This window comes from Carassius auratus, chromosome 30 (assembly GCF_003368295.1).
Source record: "Carassius auratus strain Wakin chromosome 30, ASM336829v1, whole genome shotgun sequence".
NCBI classification, from domain to species: domain Eukaryota; kingdom Metazoa; phylum Chordata; class Actinopteri; order Cypriniformes; family Cyprinidae; genus Carassius; species Carassius auratus.
In genome coordinates, this window is record NC_039272.1 from 4,291,772 (window position 1) to 4,316,191 (window position 24,420).

The 24,420-nt window shown below is 36.6% G+C and overlaps 1 protein-coding gene across 1 annotated transcript; it reads right to left on the bottom strand.

Annotated features, from left to right (window-relative positions):
• Positions 1-3,681: 3,681 nt before the first annotated feature.
• LOC113049997 (neuropeptide FF receptor 1-like) lies at positions 3,682-10,098 on the bottom strand. The gene is made up of 3 exons (XM_026212720.1): positions 9,754-10,098; positions 5,691-5,790; positions 3,682-4,836 (listed from the first exon to the last, which is right to left on the bottom strand). The coding sequence occupies exons 1-3, from the start codon at positions 10,067-10,069 to the stop codon at positions 3,849-3,851; spliced, it is 1,404 nt and encodes a 467-aa protein (XP_026068505.1). The 5' UTR covers positions 10,070-10,098; the 3' UTR covers positions 3,682-3,848.
• Positions 10,099-24,420: the final 14,322 nt, after the last annotated feature.

Sequence of the window (24,420 nt, forward strand, 5' to 3'; positions counted from 1 at the left end):
AGTGAACTGTGATCTGGTGAGATGTTTAGGCTATTTGTGTCCTGCAGCACAGAAGCAGTCATCAGGAGCACAGACGTATATTTGTGGGTATGAGTCTCAATTATACATTTCTCTTTTATGTCAAAAATCATTAGGATATTAAATAAAGATCATGTTCCGTGAAGATATTTAGTAAATCTCCTACCGCAAATATATCAAAACTTCACTTTTGATTAGTAATATGCATTGGTAAGAACTTCATTTGGACAACTTTAGAGCCTATTTTCTCAGTATCTTGATTTTTTTTTTTGCTCCCTCAGATTCCAGATTTTTTAAATATTGTCCTCCTAACAAATCAGACATCAATGGAAATCTTATTTATTCAGCTTTCAGATGATGTATAAATCTCAGTTTCGACCCTATGACTGATTTTTTTTACCAGAAAGGTGATTAGTGTGTTCATGTGTGTATAGCATCATATTAAAGAAAGTCTCTCAGATGCATGCACTAAAATATTGTGAAACTCGAGATCACAGTATAAGGCACAAGCTTATGATGTTTGATGTCTGTTTTTGTTTTTTTGTAATTTAATGCACAGTGCAAAATCCTTTATTTTATTATTATTATTATTTTTTTCAAACAAAAGTGAAACCATTTAAATGCATAGAAAAATAATTTTACATTCTGGCATTTATGTGCTGCTGACTTCTGGCCTTTTTAATTTATTTTTTAATTTATTATTAACCAGTTCTTATCACTATCTGCATGTCTCGTCAATGAGTATGCAATGATTTGGCTTTTGGGGGGTTTGAAAACCAGATCCAAACTTATTAATCAATAAAGCTATAGTGAGCTCCTTTAATAAACTACCTGGAGGTGCAGGGGAATAATACACAAATTATTATACTGTTATTGTTATATGCATTAATTGATCTAATTCACAAATATCTCAATTGCAATTTAAAAGAATTTAATTTAATTTAGTTGTGTTTTAGGCACTAAATTGGTGCAATGTTTTATAGTCAATCACCTTTTTATATTGAAATAATGATGATTTCTGTGCTCCGCCACTGGAGAGCTCTATGTTTTATAATTATATAAAACTGAAGCAAATTATTACTACGCTTATCACAGGGACTTTGTTTTTATGAACTGTGACTGTCAGAGAGTGTAAGTCTTAATTCTTCTTTTATTCTGTTTGTCTTGTTATATTACGCTCACTTTGTCATGGGAAATCTGTGTTAATTAGTTCAAACTATAAGGAATTGGTAAGCTTCCTACTCAGAGACATGCTAATTATTTTGACATTTTGGGGTGTAATTTGTGTTTTTTTTTCTATAGATACAGTTCCAAGGCAGCAGAGAGGTAACAAGAGTGATCAAAACTCACCTATTTAATTAAGACACATAGAAACAAATATAGTAAAATATGGATAATGTTTCATTTCACAGCCTCACATGTTTTTTGTCTGTTCTGAAATCATTTGTTTTGTGAGTTTGTGTGTGATAATAAACTAGGAGTGGTGAATGTGTATCTCTTTGAAATAGTTGCTTTTTAAAATTTAATGAGCTTTTTTTTTAAAGAAAAATACTTTTTTTTTGGCCTTGTATATTGGGGACAGTAAGACTTTCATGCATATGAATGCATTTATCTAAGTACACTAAAATAGCAATATTGTGAAATATTATTACAATTTAAAATAACAATTTTCTATCTGAATATATTGTAAAATGTGATTTATTCTTGTGCTGAAACATTTATTGATATTATCAATATTAAAAACAGTTTGTGGAAAAATTTTTTCAGGAGTCTTTGATGAACAGAATGTTTCAAAGAACAGCAGAATGCTGTCACTTTCGATCAATGCATTGCATCCTCCTGAATAAAATGATTAATTTATTTCAAACATTTTCTTGATCGTGTTAATTGAACTTTTAGAAACAGGGGAAAAAATTACTCTACACTCAGGGGATAAACAGGCAAAATTAATTAAAAACCATGCTTTGTTGAGCTTATAAAGTTCCTCTATGATCAGACTGTGCAGAGTTTCTTTAAGTGGCAGTCTTCCTGTTATTCCAGTTCAAAATCCAATGCAGTTTCCTGTGGGGCTTGGCCAGTTCATTTCAAACCCATGAACCGAAGGTATACAGATAAATATAGATAGGTGGATGTAATGTACACTTTTAGAGAGACAATAGAATTAACTGAACACATTAGTTCTTTTTACAGTCCATTTACAGCAAATTCCCCTTGCTATCAAAGCATTAAATAAAGAACAGACATCGATGCACGCTAAAGAAAAGCAAAAGCCATGTCTTACATAAGCCACTAGGCACAGACTAATTAGGACACACAGTGAACACTAAAATATAAACATCTTCTTGCATGTTCTGTTCGCTCTCTACAGTAGCTATAATATAATATAATAGCATCTGTCCCTTTTGGTATTGTGCATGGACGGTTCACATACACTGCACAAATACAACACAAACAAGACAAAGGCAAACATTTGAGCAGCTGCACGAGTCCGTCTTGAGAAAACATAAACACGGCCCATTCGGTGAGCGCAGCTGAGATAAACAGTTTGGACTCCAATTCAAATATCAGCAAAGATTAAAACGTTTTAAAGGGAGTCCTTCACCAATTAGCCCACAGATTGTCCTGTTGAATGTTTGGGTTACAGGTGCGTGACAGTTTTGGCATGATATCTCAGAAAAAGAAAAAAAATAAAGATATAAAAGCTGTCACTGGGGCACTTTGCAAAATAGAGTAATTTGTACCAATTTGGTACTTATATGTACACTTAAAGGTACTAAAGTACCTAAACCCTAACCCTAATTAAGTCGAAAAGTTGAAGTTTAATGCAGATGATACCAGTGGCACAATTTGGCTTTATACAGTAGAATCTCTGAAATCAAATCAAATACTATACAATATTTGTTTATAAACAACCTTAGCCTCTTTTAAAGTTGCTTGTTGAAACAAAATAGAGTTAAAATGTTATACTTGTAGAAAAAGGAGTTGATTCTATGGTGGCCGAGAGAGCTCAATGCGCTGCACATTAAAAACTCATGCACATTAAGAAATATCTTCATCAATTTGACAACACGCATGATTCAAATGCTCACAACACAACACAGACCACCTGTTTACGAGAAACCCAAAGTGACGAACATGGCTGGGACACAGAAGCAGTCATCAGTAGCACAGCTATATCTGTAGCAATAGACAAAAATACATTGTACTGTATGGGTCAAAATTATCCAGTTTTTTTTATTAAGTAAAGATATTTTGTAAATGTCCTATAGTAAATATATCATAACTTAATTTTTTATTAGTGATATGGATTGCTAAGAACATCTGAACAACCTGTTAAGGCGATTTTCTTAATATTTAAATGTTTTTGCACCCCCAGATTTTAAAATAATTTAAAATACTGTCCAATCGTAACACGGCATACATCAATGGAAAGCTCATTCATTCAGTGTATCGAGTTCTCTCGGTCACCGAAATGATTCAGAGTCTAAAAATGAAATTGGTTTTGCAGAAGAGATTTTTTTAGGACTTTACACTCTCAAAAAAAAAGAAGGTGCTTAAAAGGTTCTTCCCAGCGATGCCATAGAATAACTATTTTTGGTTCCACAAATAACCGTCTCTTTTTGACCTTTTTATAGTCTGAAGAACCTCCACAAAGCAGCTTTTGTGAAACAGAAAGGTTCTTCAGATTTCAAAGGTTCTTTATGAAACCATTTAGACAACAGGGTTCTTCTTTGGCATCGTGAAGCACCTTTATATGACAAACTTGATCGAATCGTCCAGTTGATTCATTTAAAGGTCTGTGGAATCATTTCTTGGCATGAATAATCCATCTACTGGTCCCAAGCTTGGTTTTTACCCACCCTGACAGGACTTATTTTCTCTACCTCCTCCATCTGAAACCCTTTTTGGTTCGTGACCCCTTTTATCCCGGATCCTGCGCTGGATCCTGTTTCGTTTGAGCAGACCGAGTTATCACAAAGCCGAGCGGTTCTCCTGTGCTCCAACTCCAGACAAGTCCTGGAGTCCTTCCCATCGCCGTCGGTGTAAACCCGGTTCCTTCCACCAAAAGCCAAGGGGTTGGAATTGACCACAGGGTCTCTCACATCTCCTCTTGATTTCCGTCGTGGTCTGCTCCTCGCCTTCATCCCGTCAAAGCAGCACGAATGCGTTCTACACACCGACTGAAATCCCCTCTTAAAGTTCTCATTGTAGTAGCCGTAGATAATAGGGTTGACGCTCGAGTTGGAAAACGCCAGCCAGTGAGCGAATGGGAAGACATAGCTGCTCAGAAGATCCAGCTCGTCTTCTTGTAGACCCCCGTAATCGGTGAGGAGCATCAGCGTCCAGAGAGGCAGCCAGGAAAGCGTGAATAAAAGCGCCACCACACTCAACATCTTAATCACTTTGATCTTCTTTTGGGAAATGAGCGGCCTTCCTTCCTGCGGGGCTCCGTGAGACTGTGCGCTGTCCTGATGATCGTTCCCAGAGATCACAGACGTGGTGTAGAGTTTGATCCCGATGCGTCCGTACATGAGCGTGATCAGGGTCAGGGGAATGAGATAAATGTGTGCAAACAGGACGGTGGTGTAGACTTTCCTCATCTGTGGGCTGGCCCAGTTCTCGAAGCAGGAGAACAGCGGGTATGTGTGGTTGTAGTCTTCATCGTGGACCATGTAGTGATGCTCCACTCTCTTCACGGTTAACGTCACCGCCGACGGACACATAATCACCACCGCAAGCCCCCAGATCATCACGATGGTCACTTTGGCCACCGGCAGGGTGAGTTTGGGCTGGAAGGGGTACACAATGCAACGGAACCTGGAGGAGATCAGAACAGAGTTATAAACTCCATACAAGTGTGTTTTTCTGCAATCAGTTTCTTCATTAGAAATGTTTTCGTCTCACTCCCCCTCTTATTATTCACTCTATTTCATCATAAAAAAAAATCTATATATATTTATGTAAACCTATATTCTGAACAGACCAGAGAAGTGGTAAATAAAAAAAAGAAGAAAAAAAAAAGTTTCACATTTCAGCCCAAAATCAGATTAAGAAAAAGAAAATAAAGAATTTATACTTTGAACAAAGAAAAGTAAGGCTTTCTTAGAACCATTAAGATTCTTTGTGCATTATTATTATTATTATGGCAACTAACCACATTTCCCCCCATATTGACTCTCATTAGATTCTTAAATTAGTCATATTTTCCACTGCATTTATATATATATATATATATATATATATATATATATATATATATATATATATATATTGTTATTTAAATACTGTATATTACTTATTATAAAAGTTTAAGACTATTTAGTACACATAGATAGAACACTAAAAATATAAGAATCATGATTAATAATGAAGTACTAACAATAATTTGCAGCAAAGCATCATATCAGAATGATTTCTGAAGATCATGTGACACTGAAGAGTAGAGTAATGATACTGAAAATACAACTGTGAATCACAGGAATAAATTACACTTTAATATATATATATAAAAATAAAACATAGAAAGTGAAATATGCCCAATAGCTATGAAAATAATGTAACGATACAAAACAGAAAAGTAGAAATATTAATTCTTTCCTATTTCTTTTCGTTGAATTTGGCTTTTGAAAAGCTGTTTTTGTGAGATGCAACCTTGTGACGACAGCACTGACCTGTCCACTGCGATGGCCACCAGCGTGAACACCGAGGCAGAGACGGACATGCCCTGCACCAGACCACTCATCTTACACACTGTGTTTGTGAACGGCCAACCTTGGAGGAAGAGAAAAACATATCAAATGACTGACAAGGTAAATTGTGCTACACAAAACCACCTCAAAACACACACACGCACACACACACACACACACACACACACACACACACACACACACACACACACACGCACACACACACACACACACACACACACACACACACACACACACACACACACACACATTGCTGAACGCAGACAGTCCTCTCGTTTTATCAGCAGGAGGTCTCAGCTGAATGCTGCAACTGTAATATCAGAAGAGTTAAAGAAGATTCTCCTCAATCTTTTCCATGTTCTGCAACTACCTCTGCTTGGCAGGAAGATGCAGGGTTTGTTTGTTTCTTACTTCACAACACGGTCTCCCTCAAGCCCAAGCTTCAGCTGCCCTCGTTTTTCCTGACCTTGCCTCACAATACTGATTTCTCCAGAACGACTCAGTGGGAAATGATTCACATATAGTGGTAATGGTCATTCAGCATATTCATACAGTGTGGAATTATCTTTAATAATACTTTGGAGAAGCGGTGATAATATTGGAATGCTATTGGCTATGGACATAATCAAGTTACACTGACATTTTTAGTCAGGACAGCCGTTGTTTTTGCAGTTGTAGCAGTAATGCATTTATCAGATGCTTTTATCGAAGTATTCAAGGTACAGTACTCAGATTCTCTTGCATTCCTTGGGAAACTCTACAATCACTGACGCTTGTTACAGTGTAATTGTAGATTTAAGTACTGAGTAATATTACTTGTACTGGTTAGGGTTTGGCTTAGGGTTACATGCATGTAGTTATCCATAATTTATTATTGTTATAATAGAAAAAACATGTAGCATGTAACAATGGCACCTGAAGTTTAAAAGAACAGCATTAATTTACAATTTGAAATAAATGTCTGTTTGTTTTTGTAACAATGTAAAAGTCTGTACTGTAACTTTTTGTTCAATTCCTTCTCCTCTTTTTATTTTAAAACCACTGTGTTGACAGATTCTGTGTGGTCCTATTCCAGCAACATAATGTACAGACTTTAGACCGCCAGGACGGGAGGTTTGAAGACACCTTGACATTTAGACATCTGGACTGGACAGAGAAAAAATAGAAGACCAGTGACCAGTTAGCTCTTGTGTCTTGTGGTCTCTCTGTGAAGCATCAGTAGCTCACAGCGATTCCATGCTTATGAAGAAATCGATCAATACGTCCAGTTCGGTTCTCACTGGAGGCCATTCACAAGAGAAGGATGCAATCTTAGTCCAGAATAAACAATTGTGTTACTCTTCCACTACATCATAGGTACACACAATGTTTTCTATCAGAAATTATGATTCATTGATAATAACACTATATTGCCAAAAGTATTGGCGCCCCCTTCCACTGAACAGGTTTGACTGCTTTAGTACTTTCCATGAGTACAAATCTTAATGTTTAAGCATCTAATGATATTCTAGGAAATTGTGTGTTTCTAATTTTATAGCAACAGTTTGGAGGTTCAAAAAGAGATGATTGATTGAGTCAGTGTGGAAGAACTTGACTGGTCTTCTGTGACTTTAAATACAGAACTTGATCTAAACACTCATCAACAAACACCAATGACATGAACATACACTATACGGACAAAAGTATTGGGACACCCCCTTCTTTAGAACAAAAAAAAGGCCTTCCAAAACTGTGGCAACAAAGATGGAAAATAATTCATGTATTTAAAATGTGTATTTTCGTCTCTCCTGCAACAGTTTTGGAGTTATCTAAAATCAGAAGGTTATACGAAATGACTGTATTCATATGCACAAGTCATCAGTGTTTGGAGATGAGTTTTTGCCTCAAGGTTCTGTATTTGAAGTCACAGCAGACCAGTCAAGTTCTTCCACATTTACTTATTTTTGAACCTTGCCTTATACACAGAGCCATTGTCATGTTAGAATAGAAAAGACTCCTGTCCAAATTGTTGCTATAAAAGTAGAAGCACACAATTCCCTAGAATACCATTATATGCTTAAAAAATAAGATTTGTACTCATGGAAAGTAATAAAGCAGTCAAACCTGTTCTTTAGAAGGGGGCGCCAATACTTTTGGCAATATAGTGTACCTTGAATGCAATGAAATGCAAGTCACTTTGGATATGCATAAATGCATAAATGTGCATGTAGCTAGAAAAAAGTACTTCCAAGTAGTAAAAGAGATCTTGGAGTACGTATAGAACCTGAAGATGTACTAATGCGGTTTATGGTAATTGTGTACTTCAGGGAAAAAAGTGTTATTTTTATATCCATTCTAGGAAGTGACCATCTCTATACAGTGAGACAGTTCTCTATAATAGTGTGCAAGCGTAGCTTTATCAGAGGGTTGATGAAGGAAACATGAAGGATAATGTGCAGTCATTATCGCAAAAAAAAAAAAAAAAAAAAAAACGCAGAATGATTGGGATTTTGTATTATCATGAACCATTTTGTGGTAATGACTGTCTGGCTGTGCATTATCTTGCTTATTATATGGCTACTTAACGAATATGTAACTAATTGGACATTAAATATCCTTTTGAGTTTAAATCTGATTTGGACAGACCACATAGAAGCAGGAGATTTAAAAAGAATGCCCATAGACAATGGTCTGCTAAATGGACCAATCAGAAGTATTAAAAAATGGCACATATTATAAACAATGTAGCAGCATGAAGGAGAATGTAATCTTTGTGTCCAGAGCACAGCAGGCAAACAAACAAACAGCTATTTCAGAGAAAAATAAAAAACAAGTGCATCAATACTTAATATGTTTGGCAAACTAAACAGTAGTTTCATCAAAAAAAGCATGTGGGTAGTTTATAAAGAACATTTTGGGAAAACTATATGGGTTGTTCAGAAAGTCAGAAAGAGACAGACCAACTTTGCTCCACATTAAGCAAATGTATGTTCTTTCAGTCCTAAGTGCACTGGTAGAGGCTTAAAGGCCAGTTTCTTGCTGTAATATTTCCAGTGCATACTAGTGGTTTTTGTTCAAAGTATTGCATTTATATGCTTTTAAAGCCTTTTAAAGACAGTGCAAGTGAAAAGAAACCACTGGTGGAGTGTGAGGGCAATTGGCCTGTTGAAAAGACTAGCACACACTAGCTGGCCGTCAGTGCATTTCGTCTTTTGAAGGTTGGTGTGGTGAAGTCTCTACCAGCCTTACTTAACGAGCTTAAATACTTACTCCAGCTAAAGGTCTTTTATGGGGTATTGTGTGCAGGGTGGCTTTCTGGTAATTACATTTTCCCTGTTTCCCTTTATTTACAGTTGGCAAGAGGCATGGAAATCCTTCCAGACTGCTAACAGCAGCCATTGCACAAAAAGACTTGATGTTTTTCTGGCTGCTGCATTAGTATTTCGGTTTAGGTTTTAGCCAACAACAACAACGAACGCTACAAAGTCCAGTTTGGAGACTTTCATTGTAAACACTGTTCAAAAATATCTCTCGCAGAAGAACATTTCTGACTGAAATAACAAGGCCAGGCATGCTCTGCCCCAGAAAAAAGCCTGCAGAAAAAAGTATGTTTTTGTCCTCATTGTGTTACAAAGTTAATCCAGTTGCTCAGAGCAAGCAAGGACACGCGCCAATCAGCCAAATGTGCTCAGAAAGAGCGTTTGCTGTTCTGACCCAAACCCAGTGTTTGAGCAGAGCCTTTAGTTCTGGAGAGCCAATTAGTTCAATAGCAAGAGCAAACGTAAGAACTGACATATGTGCTGCTGCCAGTGAATGTCAGAATAGGTCAGTGCTGCATGAGAATTAGCACTAGATGTAGAACTGTGGGATTGATGCACAAGCCTCCGTAATGCAGAGGATAAGAGCAAACCAGATAGTAATAAAAGAGATCCGCTCTGTGGAGAGATGCTCAAAGGGTATGCTTTTTGTCATGAGTGCTGAAGAAGGTTTAAAGACAGAATTAAGACAGGTATTACTCTCTTGTTCCTGTGTGTGTGTGTGTTACCTGTAATGAGGTTGTCCACCAGGGTTGTGGGGATACAGAAGACGCCCACCAGAAGGTCGCTCACAGCCAGGTTGAGGATGAAGAGGTTGGTGACTGTTCTCATCCGCCGGTTCTCCAGCACAATCAGACACACCAAGCCGTTTCCCACCATGCACAGCAGGAAGATGAAGAGGTAGGCCACGGTCAGGGCGGCAGCCACAGCTAGAGAGTGCTGGTAGTAGGGGTAGTAGGTGATAGCGGTGTGGTTGGTGACGTTACTGTTGTTTGCGAAATCATTCTGGAGGCTGCTGTTCAAATAGAGCACAGAAAGCTCCATTTCTGATGTGCCGGGTCTCTCTTGCTTTGCACCTGATGGCCAACACAAATCACACACACACACCAAAGCAGAGCCAAGTCTGATCAATACTGTCAAAATGGAGACAAAAATGACTTTTCAGTGCAACATGCATTCGTGCAAAGAATTTGGGCACAGGAGTGTGTCAGGCTAATGGGAATGTGCAGTCACTTTCTACAGATGCGTCTGATGCGTGACTGTTCGTTGCTCATTTTGTATTCATTTTTTTTGTGGTTTTATGCATAGTGAGTTTAAAACTATCCTTTCTATTTGTGAAAATGTACTGCACGGACAATTTTATTTTCTTCTTTTTGAAAAATACAACATTTGTGTTTCCAGGACAAGAGCTTGCAAGGCAGAAAAAAATGGTTTATGCTTAAAAAAGCCAATAGTGAGAAGAAAGACAATTTGCAGTGTAGGCTTAGGTTGGTTTAGGTTTTTTCTTATGTTTTGTTTGATTCTGGAATGAATCAAGAACAAACCCTAGAGTAAAATAAATACACTAAAAATGTATTTGTAATACATTTACTTCATGCTAAGTCTACTACAAATAAATGTACATAATTATGTATTTAAAAATACCTGCACTTAGTATAGTTACCTGCTATACTTTTCCATCCATGATATGCAGGTGCTTTTACGGTGAGGAAAGTTTTATTTTTTATATACATTTTTATGCTTATATATATATATATATATATATATATATATATATATATATATATATATATATATATATATATATATATATGTAAGATCAAATATTTCAATTAATATATGTTATTAATCATCCTTAAATATACATTTAATAATATAATTATTTTAATTCATAAATTCACCAAACCACTTGTCCTCTGTAGTTCCATGGGATTAATATAATTGTTTATAAAAGTGTATTATTCATAGCTTGGCAAATTGTTTTAATGCTCAAATCTTACATACATTGGAACAGTTTATGCTTAAAAATGGGGAAATGGGAAAAAAACTGCAGTTACTTACAAGGATGGTTTACATTTTTATTGTGGTTATAATCTTGTTTAGATTCATATGCAAAAAATATGATATATTACAATCCAGTATGCGAATGAAAATGACGTCATTGGTTTCAGTAGTGGAATACTGAACACTCTATGCAAGTTAATAGATGATTTATATTTGTAATATTTAAGCACACCCATTGGGAGATTGGGATGGAGTCGGTGCATTGACTGGTTTGCGCTGAAATAATTTCATTATAGTTGAACAGCTAAAGTCACAGAATGGGGATTTAGACGGAATATCAATACAATGCCAACTTAAATACGAACGCCTACAGAATTAGTTGAAGTGTGTTTGAATTATGATGGAGATTTTCCAGGTACTGAACAGATAAATACAGACAGTAATATATGTAACACAATTGACGGCATTGTGAGGGAAGAGATTTTTCTTGGCTTTCCAATGCTTTTAAACTGATGTTTCAATGGAAGAGATAAATCGCTTGGGGCTTGGATCAAAACAATTAAACATTACAATACAGAATAATTATGTAACCACAGACTGACAACTGTGAATATAGCGCACACTTCATGAGCACACTGTAAAGAGTTGTACTGTATGTTCTCGTAAACTCTTGAGCTGTGATTAAAACGGAGAAGATAGCACCCACAAGGTCTGGATTTCTCCAGCCATTAATGTCCTGAGAACAGCATGTTGGAGCTGGAGCTGGGTCCTACTGTGCAAAGCTGTTGAATTTGCAGCACGTCATAAAACAATGGTGGGCGACATGCTGGGAAGTCAGAAAGTAAATACCTTCAGTGTTCTGTATCCGTCTCTGTCTCAGCTAGGACTGAAGGCTTGGTTGCTGTAAATGACTCATTTTTTTTAGTTTAAGGCGTCAGTATTCTGTCCAACCTTAGAACACATTCATTAAAAGTCTTCACAGCATTCACTGAATATCCTGAATTAATTAAAACGTTTTTTAATAGCTTAATTGAATTGATCTGTCTCATTTAAGAGATGCTGCAATTCAGATTGCATTAAGATCTGACTCTCTCCATCTTGCCTTGTCCGAAGAGCTTTGATTGTTTTTTTCTTCTGTGACCTTTATTAAATGTGAGGAGTGTTATGAGTCACTCAAGTCTAAAAGCCTCACTGACAGCTGGAGGGAAAAAGAATAATAATAAAGTGTGATGCATACTGTAGATATCAGCCAGTGTTGATTTTAAATGCAGGAGCATGACATTATTTCCACGCCTCGTTCTTTCAATGAACAATTAATTCTGTTTCGTTATTTTAATGACACGATTCATTTTAATCTCTCTTCAAGTGTAATCAGAAATGCAGATGCAGAGGAAAGGACAGAATTATTGTTGTCATCCAAATTGAGATTGAGAGGTTGGCAGTCATTCATTTCATTATAGCAGAAAATAACAGATGATGTGAATCTGTTTCCTCGAGTATTGTGTGATTTTTCTTTTTTTTTTACGTCTTCCGATTATTTGCATCAACTTATATGTTGCACCAAATGATAAAATAACCAATCAATAAGTAACAATTGTTTAATGGTCAGTAATGGAATTTCAAAGTGATACAATGTTGCAATACTAGAGGGTTTGAAAGTAACAAATGTGGAAACAAACTCATCAAGACATATTTAACTTGAAACTGTTGCTACTGTTACTTTCCTCATATTGGTATTTTCACATCAGTGGTTTAATTAACATAATATAATCAGCATGAAGCGAGATTTTCCAGACAATCAGGCTGTGTTATGATGCATGAGAGGTATACGTCTAACGCTGGCATCACCAAGGAACAAAAAAGACAGAATAAAATGTATTTTCAGACGCAAATTAAACATCAGCTACAACACACCTATTCATAGCATTACTTCTCCATATCTGGCTGTTTATTTTATGTTATTCAGTGTATTACGTTACTCATCTTCACTTTTCTATTGTACCTAATGGTCCCTATTTTGCACAAATTGAGTGGAACTGCATCACAAGTTCACTTAATTGCACAAAAGTTCACAGGAAAGGCCAGAACTGACTGTACAAATATTATTGTGAAGCACACTCTTTGTTCTTTTCCTTACCAACAAGTCCTGAGCACAGATTGATTGCAATCTTCAGTATATTTGATCAATCATCTTCCCGAGCAGTGAATTGTCATGCAGTCTCTCTTTCACTTCACTTTGTGATTCATAGGAAATGCTTCGGACTTACTGTTGTTGAAAACCACCCAGAATATAATAAACAGCACGATGCCCAGCATTAGTAATGCTACACTCGAAAAATATCCAGCTTTGTCAAAGAATGCACAGCAAGATGCATCACGTCGGGCTTCGGGGACTCGGTGTTCTGAAAGACTGAACCTCTTATATTAGCAGAGGGCATTAGGACTGCTGTATAAAATGTCACTTCATGATTTCGACTTCTGATAGAGCTGTCTGCGGGGCTCTTTGAGAAGAAAGCCTGCAGGACTGGACTCTATATTTGTTGCTAGAGATTTAACACTATTTTTTTCACGGCTCCCCCAGTGCCTAAGTGAAACCTTGTGCGAAAGCTGTCTTAGAAAAGTTACACATTGCACAACATGAGACACGCCGATGCACAAGAGGATATTTTCATCTTTTATTTGTCAGGGGACCACCTTTATGTCGATGTTATGATGCATTTCCTGTTATGATATTGTGAACTGACACTGAGTCAGATTTAAAGTGGAATTATTGTGTTATTTGAAAGGTTCAAAATTTGGTTATGGGAGTCGCCAACAACAGGTTTACATGCATGCAAAATCAGATGCATTTAGCATTTGTTTTTATATATACATTCTGCATGTTCAAGTCAAACCCTGATCCCATTGAATGGGAAAATATTTTTACAAATTGTGAAAATAATTCCCTGATGTACCAAAGATGTAGAGGTTTATATGTTTCTGCAGCAATGTGTTCTTATAGTAGAAAATATCTTGCTTTTCTAACTTCACTAATAGGTTTGTCTTTATGCTTGACGTTCAGCTTCTTCTTTTGATCTTATTTCCAACAAGCCAAGTGGAAGCTAAGAGCTTTTCTTTTTTCTTAGCTAGGCCGGAGTTTATTAAATATATGATTTGCACAGAGACATATGAGATCAGAGTTTAATTCTGGACAAACAAGGCTTCAGGTGTCCCTTGTTTATGACTGTATATTGCGTTTAGAGAATAAGGACAAGACACTCATAGCAATCTTCATGTGCACATCCATTGTGTTATACTTGAAAGAATAATATTACTTAATCCAACTTTAATTGGATGGAGCCTAAATCAAAGGCTTTTTAAACCAACATTAAAGCTAGTTGTCGTTTCATATTTGAAGTGTGCACATTTCAAACCGTTTTGAAATCTGTTTGACCTCTTTCAACTTTTATGATTTTTTGAAATGTTTTTTTTTTCTTGAAAGCTCCAGTCTAACAGTTCACTGTGATTCCAGACAAAGTGACCAGAATATTTTTCAAAACATCTGGTTCCACAGAAGGAAGATCCTTCAGAACGGCATGAGAGTGAATGTTCATTTTTGGGGCCTTTGACTTTGAACAAAATTGCTCCACAACCATCACGCGCTGCTCGACATCTGTTCAAAGGAATACTAATAACACAACAGAATAAAAACTGGATTCATGGGTCGACCAGAGCCACCTCTCATCACCTCTGGACAGAGCCATTTGCACAACACAAATCACTCGCACATTCATAGGAAAAGAAAGTTAATTCATTCTCTGGAAGTGTTTTGTTTGATCACCTTGTTGCAATTAAATCACAAAACTGGCAACCAGAAGGTGAGTTCTTTTCTAGGGACAAATGTTTGTATGGTGGTAATTTAATATAATATCTACTGTCATCTACTGCATAAAAGTCTCTCCTTTTTTGGATGTTTAAATACAGGGTTTCTGTGTGTCAAGTCACCTTTACCTTTCTTTTTACCCTCCAGACTGTGTAAAAGCAGCTTTTCAGTAATAAACAGGAAAACAGTGTCAATAATGCAAACAAAATCAAAGTCAATTTTTCTGTTAAAGTCAGTTTAGTTAAACTCTCATCCAATAGTCAATCAAGTCAACTATACTGCCAAGAATTAAGGTCTAAAAAGTCTTAGTTCACTCTTCTTCACATGAAGGCCATTCAATGTGCCATGCACTGTAAAAATTAATACATCTTCTTCAGTATTTTCATTTTGTATTCCCGTTTAAATATTTGAATACCTTTAAATCAAGATACATTTACTTGAGGTTTTTTAAAAAGTCAATATATTTATTAATAAAACTGTTATAAAATATTCATGAACACTACATTTTATGTGTTGCATTTCAGCTATTAAACTAATTATACAGTACACGCTTTGTTTAGCTCTCAGTTCTCGTTCGTTGGTTGACATTTCTGTGCATGAATTTTGTGAACATTGGATTATTTTAAAGTATACGCTTTGGAAAACTAAAGAGAATATTTAGCACAAAAGATCAAATCCTTTTCATCACCTCGGTCCCATCACCTTGACTCTGCAGTGAGCAGATATTCTATGAAATAAATATAGACAGATTTTAAGCCAGAAGCACCGGGAGTACAGTTCAAGATACTTGCGTGTGGAAAGGAGGGTAATCGATTTCAGGTGCCTCCAGAAGTCTTTAAAGCTTTTCTGTGACCGGTTTCATTCTCAGAATAAGCTGAAGTGAGAGCTAAGAGATATTTAATCTTTCTTTTTACAATTTCAGGAGGAGGCTTGAAATTCTGGAGGTGAGAATAATGAAAGGCCATATGGCTTGTGTCATCGCCAGAGAAGGGGTGTGTGTGTGTGTGTGTGTGTGTGGGGTGTGTCTGTGTGTGTGTGTGTGTGCGTGCGTGTGTGTGTGTGTGTGTGTGTGTGTGTGTGTCTGTGAGTGTGTGTGTGTGTGTGTGTGTGTATGGTGTGTCTGTGATTGTGTGTGTGTGTTTGTGTGTGTGTGTGTGTGTGTCTGTGTCTGTGAGTGTGTGCATGTGTGTGTGTGTCTGTGAGTGTGTGTGTGTGTGTGGTGTGTCTGTGATTGTGTGTGTGTGTGGTGTGTGAGTGTTTGTGTGTGTGTGTGTGTGTGTGTGTCTGTGAGTGTGTGCGTGTGTGTGTGTGTGTGTGTGTGTGTGCGTGTGTGTGTGTGTGTGTGTGTGTGCGTGTGTGTGCGTGTGTGTGTGTATGTGTGTGTGTGTGTGTGTGTGTGTGTGTGTGTGCGTGTGTGGGTAACAAATTACCATTATTAGGAAAAATTGTCTCATCCCATGTAAAATGCCTAACATATAATTTGTAGTTACTGCCGTGCAGACACCAGTGCAGAATTGTAATGACAGGGCTGAGATGTTTTTTGTTTAGTTGATTATGAAACTGTACGAGCACGAGTCTTGGTGCTACGATGATACAATGCAGACATTAACACCAATTATCTCTGCTAATTTAGAAGCTCTTCATCGCTTGAATGCACCCAAATCAAACACTGACAGCTTCAACATTTGATGCATGTCATTTGCCTGTGCTCTTTTGTGGAAAGTCAGTATAATTACTCTTGGCCAACATCCTCACTCACTTCCTGTGGAGTTTCGAAGTCTTCTGGACAAGTCTTGGTCAGTTATCTCTCTTATCCCTGCTGTAGAAGCTAGAGATGTCTAGCATCAAAATTTGTATATAAAAGATAGTGCTAAAGGATTTTTTTTTTTGCTAAATTGTTTGGATGCACACTGCAATTTTAGAGTCTACATTTAAAGTTTTTTTATTTTTTTTTTTTTTTTTTGCTAAACTGTTTGGACGCACACTGCAATTTTAAAGTCTACATTTAAAGTTTTTTTTTTTTTTTTTTTTGCACAGCAATGTAGTTGTATAACAGAATATCTTTTGAGAGCTATCACAGAAATAATACTTTGTGATGTCTGGGATTATAACAAAATTGGTATCTGTTGTTCTGCTTTTTCTTGATCTGGCCTTGTGTCTTTAATTTTGAATGCTGTGTGTTTTATTAGTCCTGTTATCAATGATACACTGTATTCAAGCTCTTCAGTTATTAGTCTTGGTTTGTATGGTTGTAAAGTTCAGTTTTAATTTATTTTAAGGTGTCCTTGTTACAGTGTATTAACTGCATGTATGGTTAGGGTTAGGATGAGGGTTTAGTCTAGAATTAGTTGCATGTAATTATGCATAATTGATTTTTATTATAGTACGTGCATGTGTCATGTAACAAGGACATCGTACATAAAACCTCACTTAGCAAGTTTTGACACGAGTCATGTTTTGGATTGAACTTGAAAATGAAGGTGCAGTGAGTCGATAGCTCAAGTGATTCTGATTTAACTATTTGGGAAAACTTAAGAAACCACATTATGAAAAGCAGTCATTTGATATATTTTACTTTCCCAGGGCTCCACTTAAAATGTTATTAAAGTTTTATGACTGTTTTCTTTTTGCAGCGTAGAATCAAACTGGTTATTTGATTCTACAGTGATTTTTGCACTGATTTGTAGGAACAGGGCCAGATGTAAATGAATGAAGTAGAGCTTGGGGAGATGTAGGCATCATTTTTTTGTTGCTGTTGATTATTTAGCTGCTTCTTCTTTTGCCCTCCTCCTCAATGTCATTAGCTGTTGCTCTTCACTGCTCTCTTAGGACACAGAACAAGTGTGTGTGTGTCGAGCAGTGCAACCTAAAAATCCAATTTCATCATTTTTGGCTGTTGTGTGCACTAACAGACTACAGCATGCCTTCAGGGGAAGATTAGGATTTTAATGAAAAAGTTCAGTGTTGTCAGAACAAGGCAAGTTACCATATTTCTTCTATACTTATGTATATTATCAAATATATTATAGAATATTATGAAAGAAGTCATTTATGCTTACAAAGACTGATTTCATTTAACCGTTTTCTTTATTTCATTTTGAATATATTTTAATATGCATGTGATGGCAAAGCTGAATTTTCTGCTCTTTAGTGTCATGCTCAGTTATTTTGGATTATTGTTTTTGCTCAATCATTTTTAACGGTTCTTATTTTTATCATTGTGTGCCACAATTTCCTGAAAACAATAGGCATTTGTTTTCAACATTAATAATAAGAGCAAGTCAGCTTATAAGAATGATTTCTGAAAAATCACGTGACACTGGAATCAGCGGCTCCTGAAAATTCAAATACATGGCATTAAAAACATTTGGTATCCATTTTTCATTAGTATTTCAGAAGTATTACTCTTTTTACTGTATTTCTGATCAAACAAACGCAGCCTTGGTGAAGATAAGAGTGTGTAAGTGTGTATTTCTGCTCTAATTATGTGATACTCACTAGATTTGTCCAAGGAGTCAATGCCAGATTCACACTCACAGTGTCTCTTAAAAAGCTGTTTCCGCTTTATTTTTCTAGCGTTTTGTTTCCGACACTATGCAGAACGCCAGATGGCCATATTATAAAGAGCAAGGCATGCATCATATGTTAATGCCACACTCACAGAAGTAATCAGAGACTGTTAACACTTTCTGGTTTGGTTATTGATGTTGTTTTTCATTTCAGACACCAACTCCAAGGCCACTCCGCTCGAGTATCACCATCTCTTTCCAGCTCTCTCATCTTTTGATTAGTCTGGCAGATCCTGACTGCGGTATCAATTGCAATATAAATGTCTTTTCCATGAGTTCATCTGCTCCCTCCTTCAGAATCAATTCACCGAAGCGAAACTCAAGCACATCCGGAAGCACCTCACTCAAAACACAATCTGGATCTAAATTATGATCAAATAATCTCAGGTTGTGACAGCTTCACTCAACGTTTCATTGACGGAGCGCACCTGTTGTTAAAGAGTCGAGTGTTTCAGAGTTTATATTCAAGAGAAAGCAAATAACGTAGAGGTTTAGAAGAGTCTGCAGACTTCATCCAAACGCTGGTTTATATCTTCGAGCAACCCATGGAAATGGAATGCAAACACTAATTATGATGGTATGAGGGCTTTGTTATGTCAGTGGCTCTAATTACTAAAACACATATTTCATAGGACTCATGCTTTATGGTCTGGAACTCTAACACAAAAATATCCCCAAAACTGCAACGGATAAAGAGCTTCCACTCAAATATATGTGACAGCAGTTTGTGATTGCACTGGTTTTTTCCCCACACTTCACGCTGCATTTCATGCAAAAATTGTGCATTATGAATCCACTTTCCTACCTGTAATCTTTACACGTATTGGAGCAGATAATAATACAAATCTTATATCCAAGCTGCTATAGCAAGAGATAACAGACAGGAGCAGGATATTTTGAAAGATGATGTTGGAATATCTCATGTGGAACAGCGATTTCATTAAATATGTAAATATGCAAATATTGCAGGGCTACTAAATCAGACTTCAGAGGAAGCTTTCATAACAGGGAATTCAAGCCTAGATGCACTAATGACAGCAGCGTTTGCACTGCTGAAGAGAGAGGAGTTATCACTTTGACTGATGTTTTAGTGTCCATGTGCTGTTTAATACTGGGTCTATACTGATACACGCTAGAACTGAGAACATGTGATGTCACATGCAATGAAAGTGTCTGACAAATGCCTATTACTGTACGTAAATGTAAAAAGTTGTTATGCATGTAAGTTAGATATTCAGTACGTATTGTTCATAGTAATATTGCTTTGCTCAAAATACCCTTCTGAAAAAAAAAATACCATTACAAACTTTTAACCAATGAAACCATTAATAAAACTGGTTTTGCAGAGCACATGTTCCATTAGGATTTATTGATTTTAACAAGCCACCAACAGAAGGTGATTCATTACCAGAGACCCACAGGCTTCATTACAGTTTCCATTAAAACCAGTACAATAACACGTAAAACTTACACGTTTTCGTTAGCTTTTTTTATAAACACAATCAATTTGAGTGATATGCATTAAAGTTGATTTTACCAGAGCAATCATGTACTGATGAAGCTGTGAGCACAAGTGTCACTTCTGACTGTTCTGCACCAAACCAGCAAAGCCTCATCATTAATTTAAATGAATGCCCAAATGGTATCTCAAGCCATTAAAAAGAAATGTGACTCGCAGTGGATCTCTGTTGATCTTCTGTTATAAAAATAAAACCCAAGTAAATAAATCAAGACAAAAGGATCATGCATAAATAATAACTCACCTGCAAACGAGGACTTCTCACTCCTGCGCCTCTTTTAACAGCAGCTTTAATAAAATAATACAGAAGGTCTTGAATATGTAGGCAGTTTACAAAGGTATTCCTCGTTCATAAATGCACTAGTGCGGCTGAGAAGAACGGCTGGTGATCACGAAACGTTATTGGCATCCTCTCTGCGCTCCCGGTGAAGCTCTGAGTCAACAAGTAGTGCACAGGAGAAGCCTTTCACTCACATCCACAGCGCTGTCTCTCTCTCGTCTGCTGCTCCTGACTCACAACACTGAGCGAGAGAGCACGGTGTCATCCTGCAAGTCTCTTCATCAGCCGTTCAGAACACATTGCATTGCGTTCTTACATTACAATGCACTCGTGCTCATCTGTTTAACAATCTGGACACTGTATAACACAAATCACTCATCATGCTTTCTGCCTCCCATCACTGAGAGAGAGAGAGACATGCACTCAACCCGTTCTGCCCTTTAATTACTCGTTTAGAAACCTCTAAACCAATCCAACGACCCTTCCATGTGCCTTCAAAATTTCCTCTTTGTTATCAATCCTTTCTAAATTGAAATCTTATTGAACTGAAGTCTAAAAGCTTGTTTGGCAGAATCCAGTGCTTTAAAGGATCAGCGCAGCCACGGAAATCATTTCAGCAGATGCTCGACGGCCACGGTGACCTTGCTTCTCATTCTTGATTGACACTTGGGATAAACTTTGTCTTTACAAGAACTAAAAAAATACGCTTGCACATTTCCTTTGCATGTCTGATTGCATTTAAACATTCAGTTTGTCTCTGTATGAGGGGTCACAGGTTTGATTGTGTCCTCACTTAGCTCGCTCTGCCAGATAAAGTGTTCGGAGCGAGTGGCTCATGCTTATACACAATGTATTTTTCAAGACAAAGGCAGCAGACTCAGCAATCCTTCTCCTTCTGAAAGTGCGAGTCAAAAGAGCACTCACAAAAGTTTTTTCCTCCAAATCTGTTCTCCAACAGCAGCCACTCCGGAGATAAACACAGCCATCAGGTAAACTAGCTCGATTAATCAGACTTGACATGAGTAGGTGTTGGTCTGAATCGGTCTTGATTACAGAATTACTGCGTGCTATTAAGATTTAGGGTGAGCGTGAAGCTAGTCACTTTAAAGAGATAGTTCACCTCTAAATTAAAATTCATGCCATGGTTTGTTCAAAGCCCACATGCTGCTATTTTCCATTGAGAACTGTCTGGCTGGTTCAAATGAAGAATGAGATCTGAAAAAGAAGAGAAGTGGGAATTTTCAGTGAAAAATCACTTTGGTTTGTTCTTATTCTGTATTCCAGAGAGCAAACACATCATAATTAAAGTTAACACAGGGTTGTGTGATATAAGAGAGAATAAATAATGACAACTATCTATTTATGCACGATTCTTTTAACATTTACAACACAAAGCTCTTTTGCTAAGGAAATATTTTCCCCTAAAACTAAGCAAAGCTTAGTAAATCTTCAGCTTTCCTCTATGACAGACTGTACTGACATGGTTACACTTGGCAGAGCATCTACAAATAATTGCTCTGTATTGTATGCCTTTCTTTGAGATTTTAAGAGGGATTTGGACATTTGGGGTTTGATCTCAGTGTAAATAGTTCAGTTTTCTAGTCATACATATTCACTGATCCACCATGGAAACCAGATGACAGAAAAATGGCTCTAATTAGTTAACATAATGAGGGAACTGCATGTTCTCTTGACCTTATTATAGCTATAAACAAATAAAACAATGTTGCAAATGGCAATTTATTTTTTATTTTATATAATAATTGTCTTAGAATCTAGTTAAAGTACTTATTGTGCTATTATGGTGTTATTTTTGGAGCTTGACTGCACAGAAAAAAGTGTGGGGGAAATAGTATTGAAATGTTCATTTCTAGGTGAAGTAGTGATATGAGTGAAGTCTTAATGAAAAATGTATATTTATGAGTTGGGAAGTTAAAATTATGGCTTCAGGTGTGAGATGCAATGTGCAATTTGTGTAAAATGTGTGTTTTTTTATTCAATTTATTAATGTTTTGTTATATATTCTATTGTTACTGTACAATTCTATTGAGTTTTGTAGAAGAAACTCTACAGATGCTTCCTCCATGGCATCCAACTCCAGTTCTGAGTTTCCCACGAATGCTCAATAATCTTTAAGAAAGCATACAGAAGAAAGGAATGAAGTTACCTTTGGTTTCCTCTAGAGGGAGTGTAAGAGATGATTTTGGCATTTTCTTGAAGTTAACAAACAAAGGTTTGTGTTTTAACTGAAAAACACCTTTACTTTTGGATGTGTCTGCACTGAGCAACAGGTGTTGTGTGGTAAGATCTAGCTCTCATGAGCAGGCCCATGACTGATTATTATATTTTTTGCTGGTTTGTTTAGACACTTGTTCATTGCATCAAAATCTTTCTGGCACAAAACCTATGCAATTATTAGTAAATTGTGTCTGGACTCCACTGAGGACACTTCCTGCTCCACTGAGTCTAATTGGAGCACTTTCCCATCAGTTTTTCTATTATGTGATGGATTGTTAATTATTACAGCAGAACAGAACACCATAATGAATCTTAATTATTTATTGGGCGGTGATCCAAATAACATCAACAGATGAGGCTTAATCGTGACGTGATAGATTACTTTAAGATGTGTGTAACAAGTAACACTGTCAGCAAACTTAAAACTGACCTGTCAATCATTAATTGAAGCTCCATGCATGTTTCAGTGTCTCTGACAGTTCATTAAAACTAAACACAATGTGACAAAATCAGCATTTTGTTACTTTTACACTTTTTTTGTGGTTTATTGATCAAATGGCTCTTTCTTTAAATATATGCAATAATAATAAAAAAACAATTCTTAGGTGCTTTACACTATTTTGCATTGCTATAACATCGGAGCCCAAACTTAAATTATAAATATAATAATCAACACTCAACTGAAAAATCGATTGCAAACATGTCCATAATGCAGTTTTTAAACTAGCTTCTATATTATAACATTTGTTGTTGAAATATATGCATTTACACATTGGCTGTCATAATTTATCATAACAGATTTAATTTAACAGACACAAGACTTGATTTCTCTAGATTTCTAACAATTTGTTGATGACCTGTCTGAGACAAATGAAATGCTGTGTGGCATTTTGTTTACAAGCTGTTCAATTATTAATGTCTTTCCACAGAATGAGCGATTACATGAGGGAAGAGATGTTCATTCATGTTTATTTCACCTTAAAACCAGTATTGAAGGAAAAAGAGACGTGAACTGTTACATTCCTTAAAAATACATTTATGCTATTGATCATTTCTTCCACTTGGGAAGGGACTAGCATGCTTTTCTCGTGACACAGTCCTACAGAAGAACAGCAGACTGAAGATGGATCTGAAGTGGCTGAAGATGAGTGAACGGGAGTCTGATTAAAGCATCAGGAGTTGTTAGCAGCGGTATAACACATTGTCAATCAGCACGTGTGAGACGTCTGAGCTGTTAAACTGCATCCAGAGAGCTGCTGATAATGAAATCATCAGATTTACACCCTGTGCTCTTCATTCTCCAAAACAGCTTCTGGTTTTTGTTTCTTGCAGAATAATATGGTGAATATGAGGATTCGTACCTACATACACTATATTTTGTGTGGTTGAGTTCAAAGATATTCTTGGATGTTCAGCGCATCTGAAGAATTGTGATAATCATATTAAAATTCTCTCTCTCTCTCTCTCTCTCTCTATATATATATAAGTAGGATTACAAGACTTTCTTTAGCTTTGGTCTTCTAGTCCTAATCAAACTGTGGTTGAGGTGGTTGACTCTTCTGACAGGACGGAGAAGGTTTATCTTTTATTCAAGGTGTTTTCTGATTGCTAATTCTAGGTTCAAAGTCTTTTTCTCAAATTTTAAGCTGTGCTTGAAAACAGGTAGCACTGAAATGCGACATCAGTTCCAGCATTAATATGTAATAGTGAAGCTGTAGGAGTTACACATCTATGCAATTTTATAGAGTCTGCATACATAAAAATCACATTGCATCGTGAGTTGAGTGAATTGTTAAATCCCTAGCTCCCAGCATGCATTGCAGCATGACTACATTATCAGTCAACAGTATGATTTCTGTTTGCTCACCGGTGAATGAGACATGATCTAATCTGACAGCGATGCATTTGTCTGTCTGAGCACAG

Bases quoted from the DNA above. Each gene is read 5' to 3' on its own strand.
- LOC113049997 (XM_026212720.1), bottom strand. From the start codon at position 10,069: ATGGAGCTTTCTGTGCTCTATTTGAACAGCAGCCTCCAGAATGATTTC. The intron at 5,791-9,753 runs GTAACACACACA...TCTTCCTCCAAG, and splicing joins GGTGGACAACCTCATTACAG to GTTGGCCGTTCACAAACACA. The intron at 4,837-5,690 runs GTCAGTGCTGTC...GATCTCCTCCAG, and splicing joins GTGGCCATCGCAGTGGACAG to GTTCCGTTGCATTGTGTACC.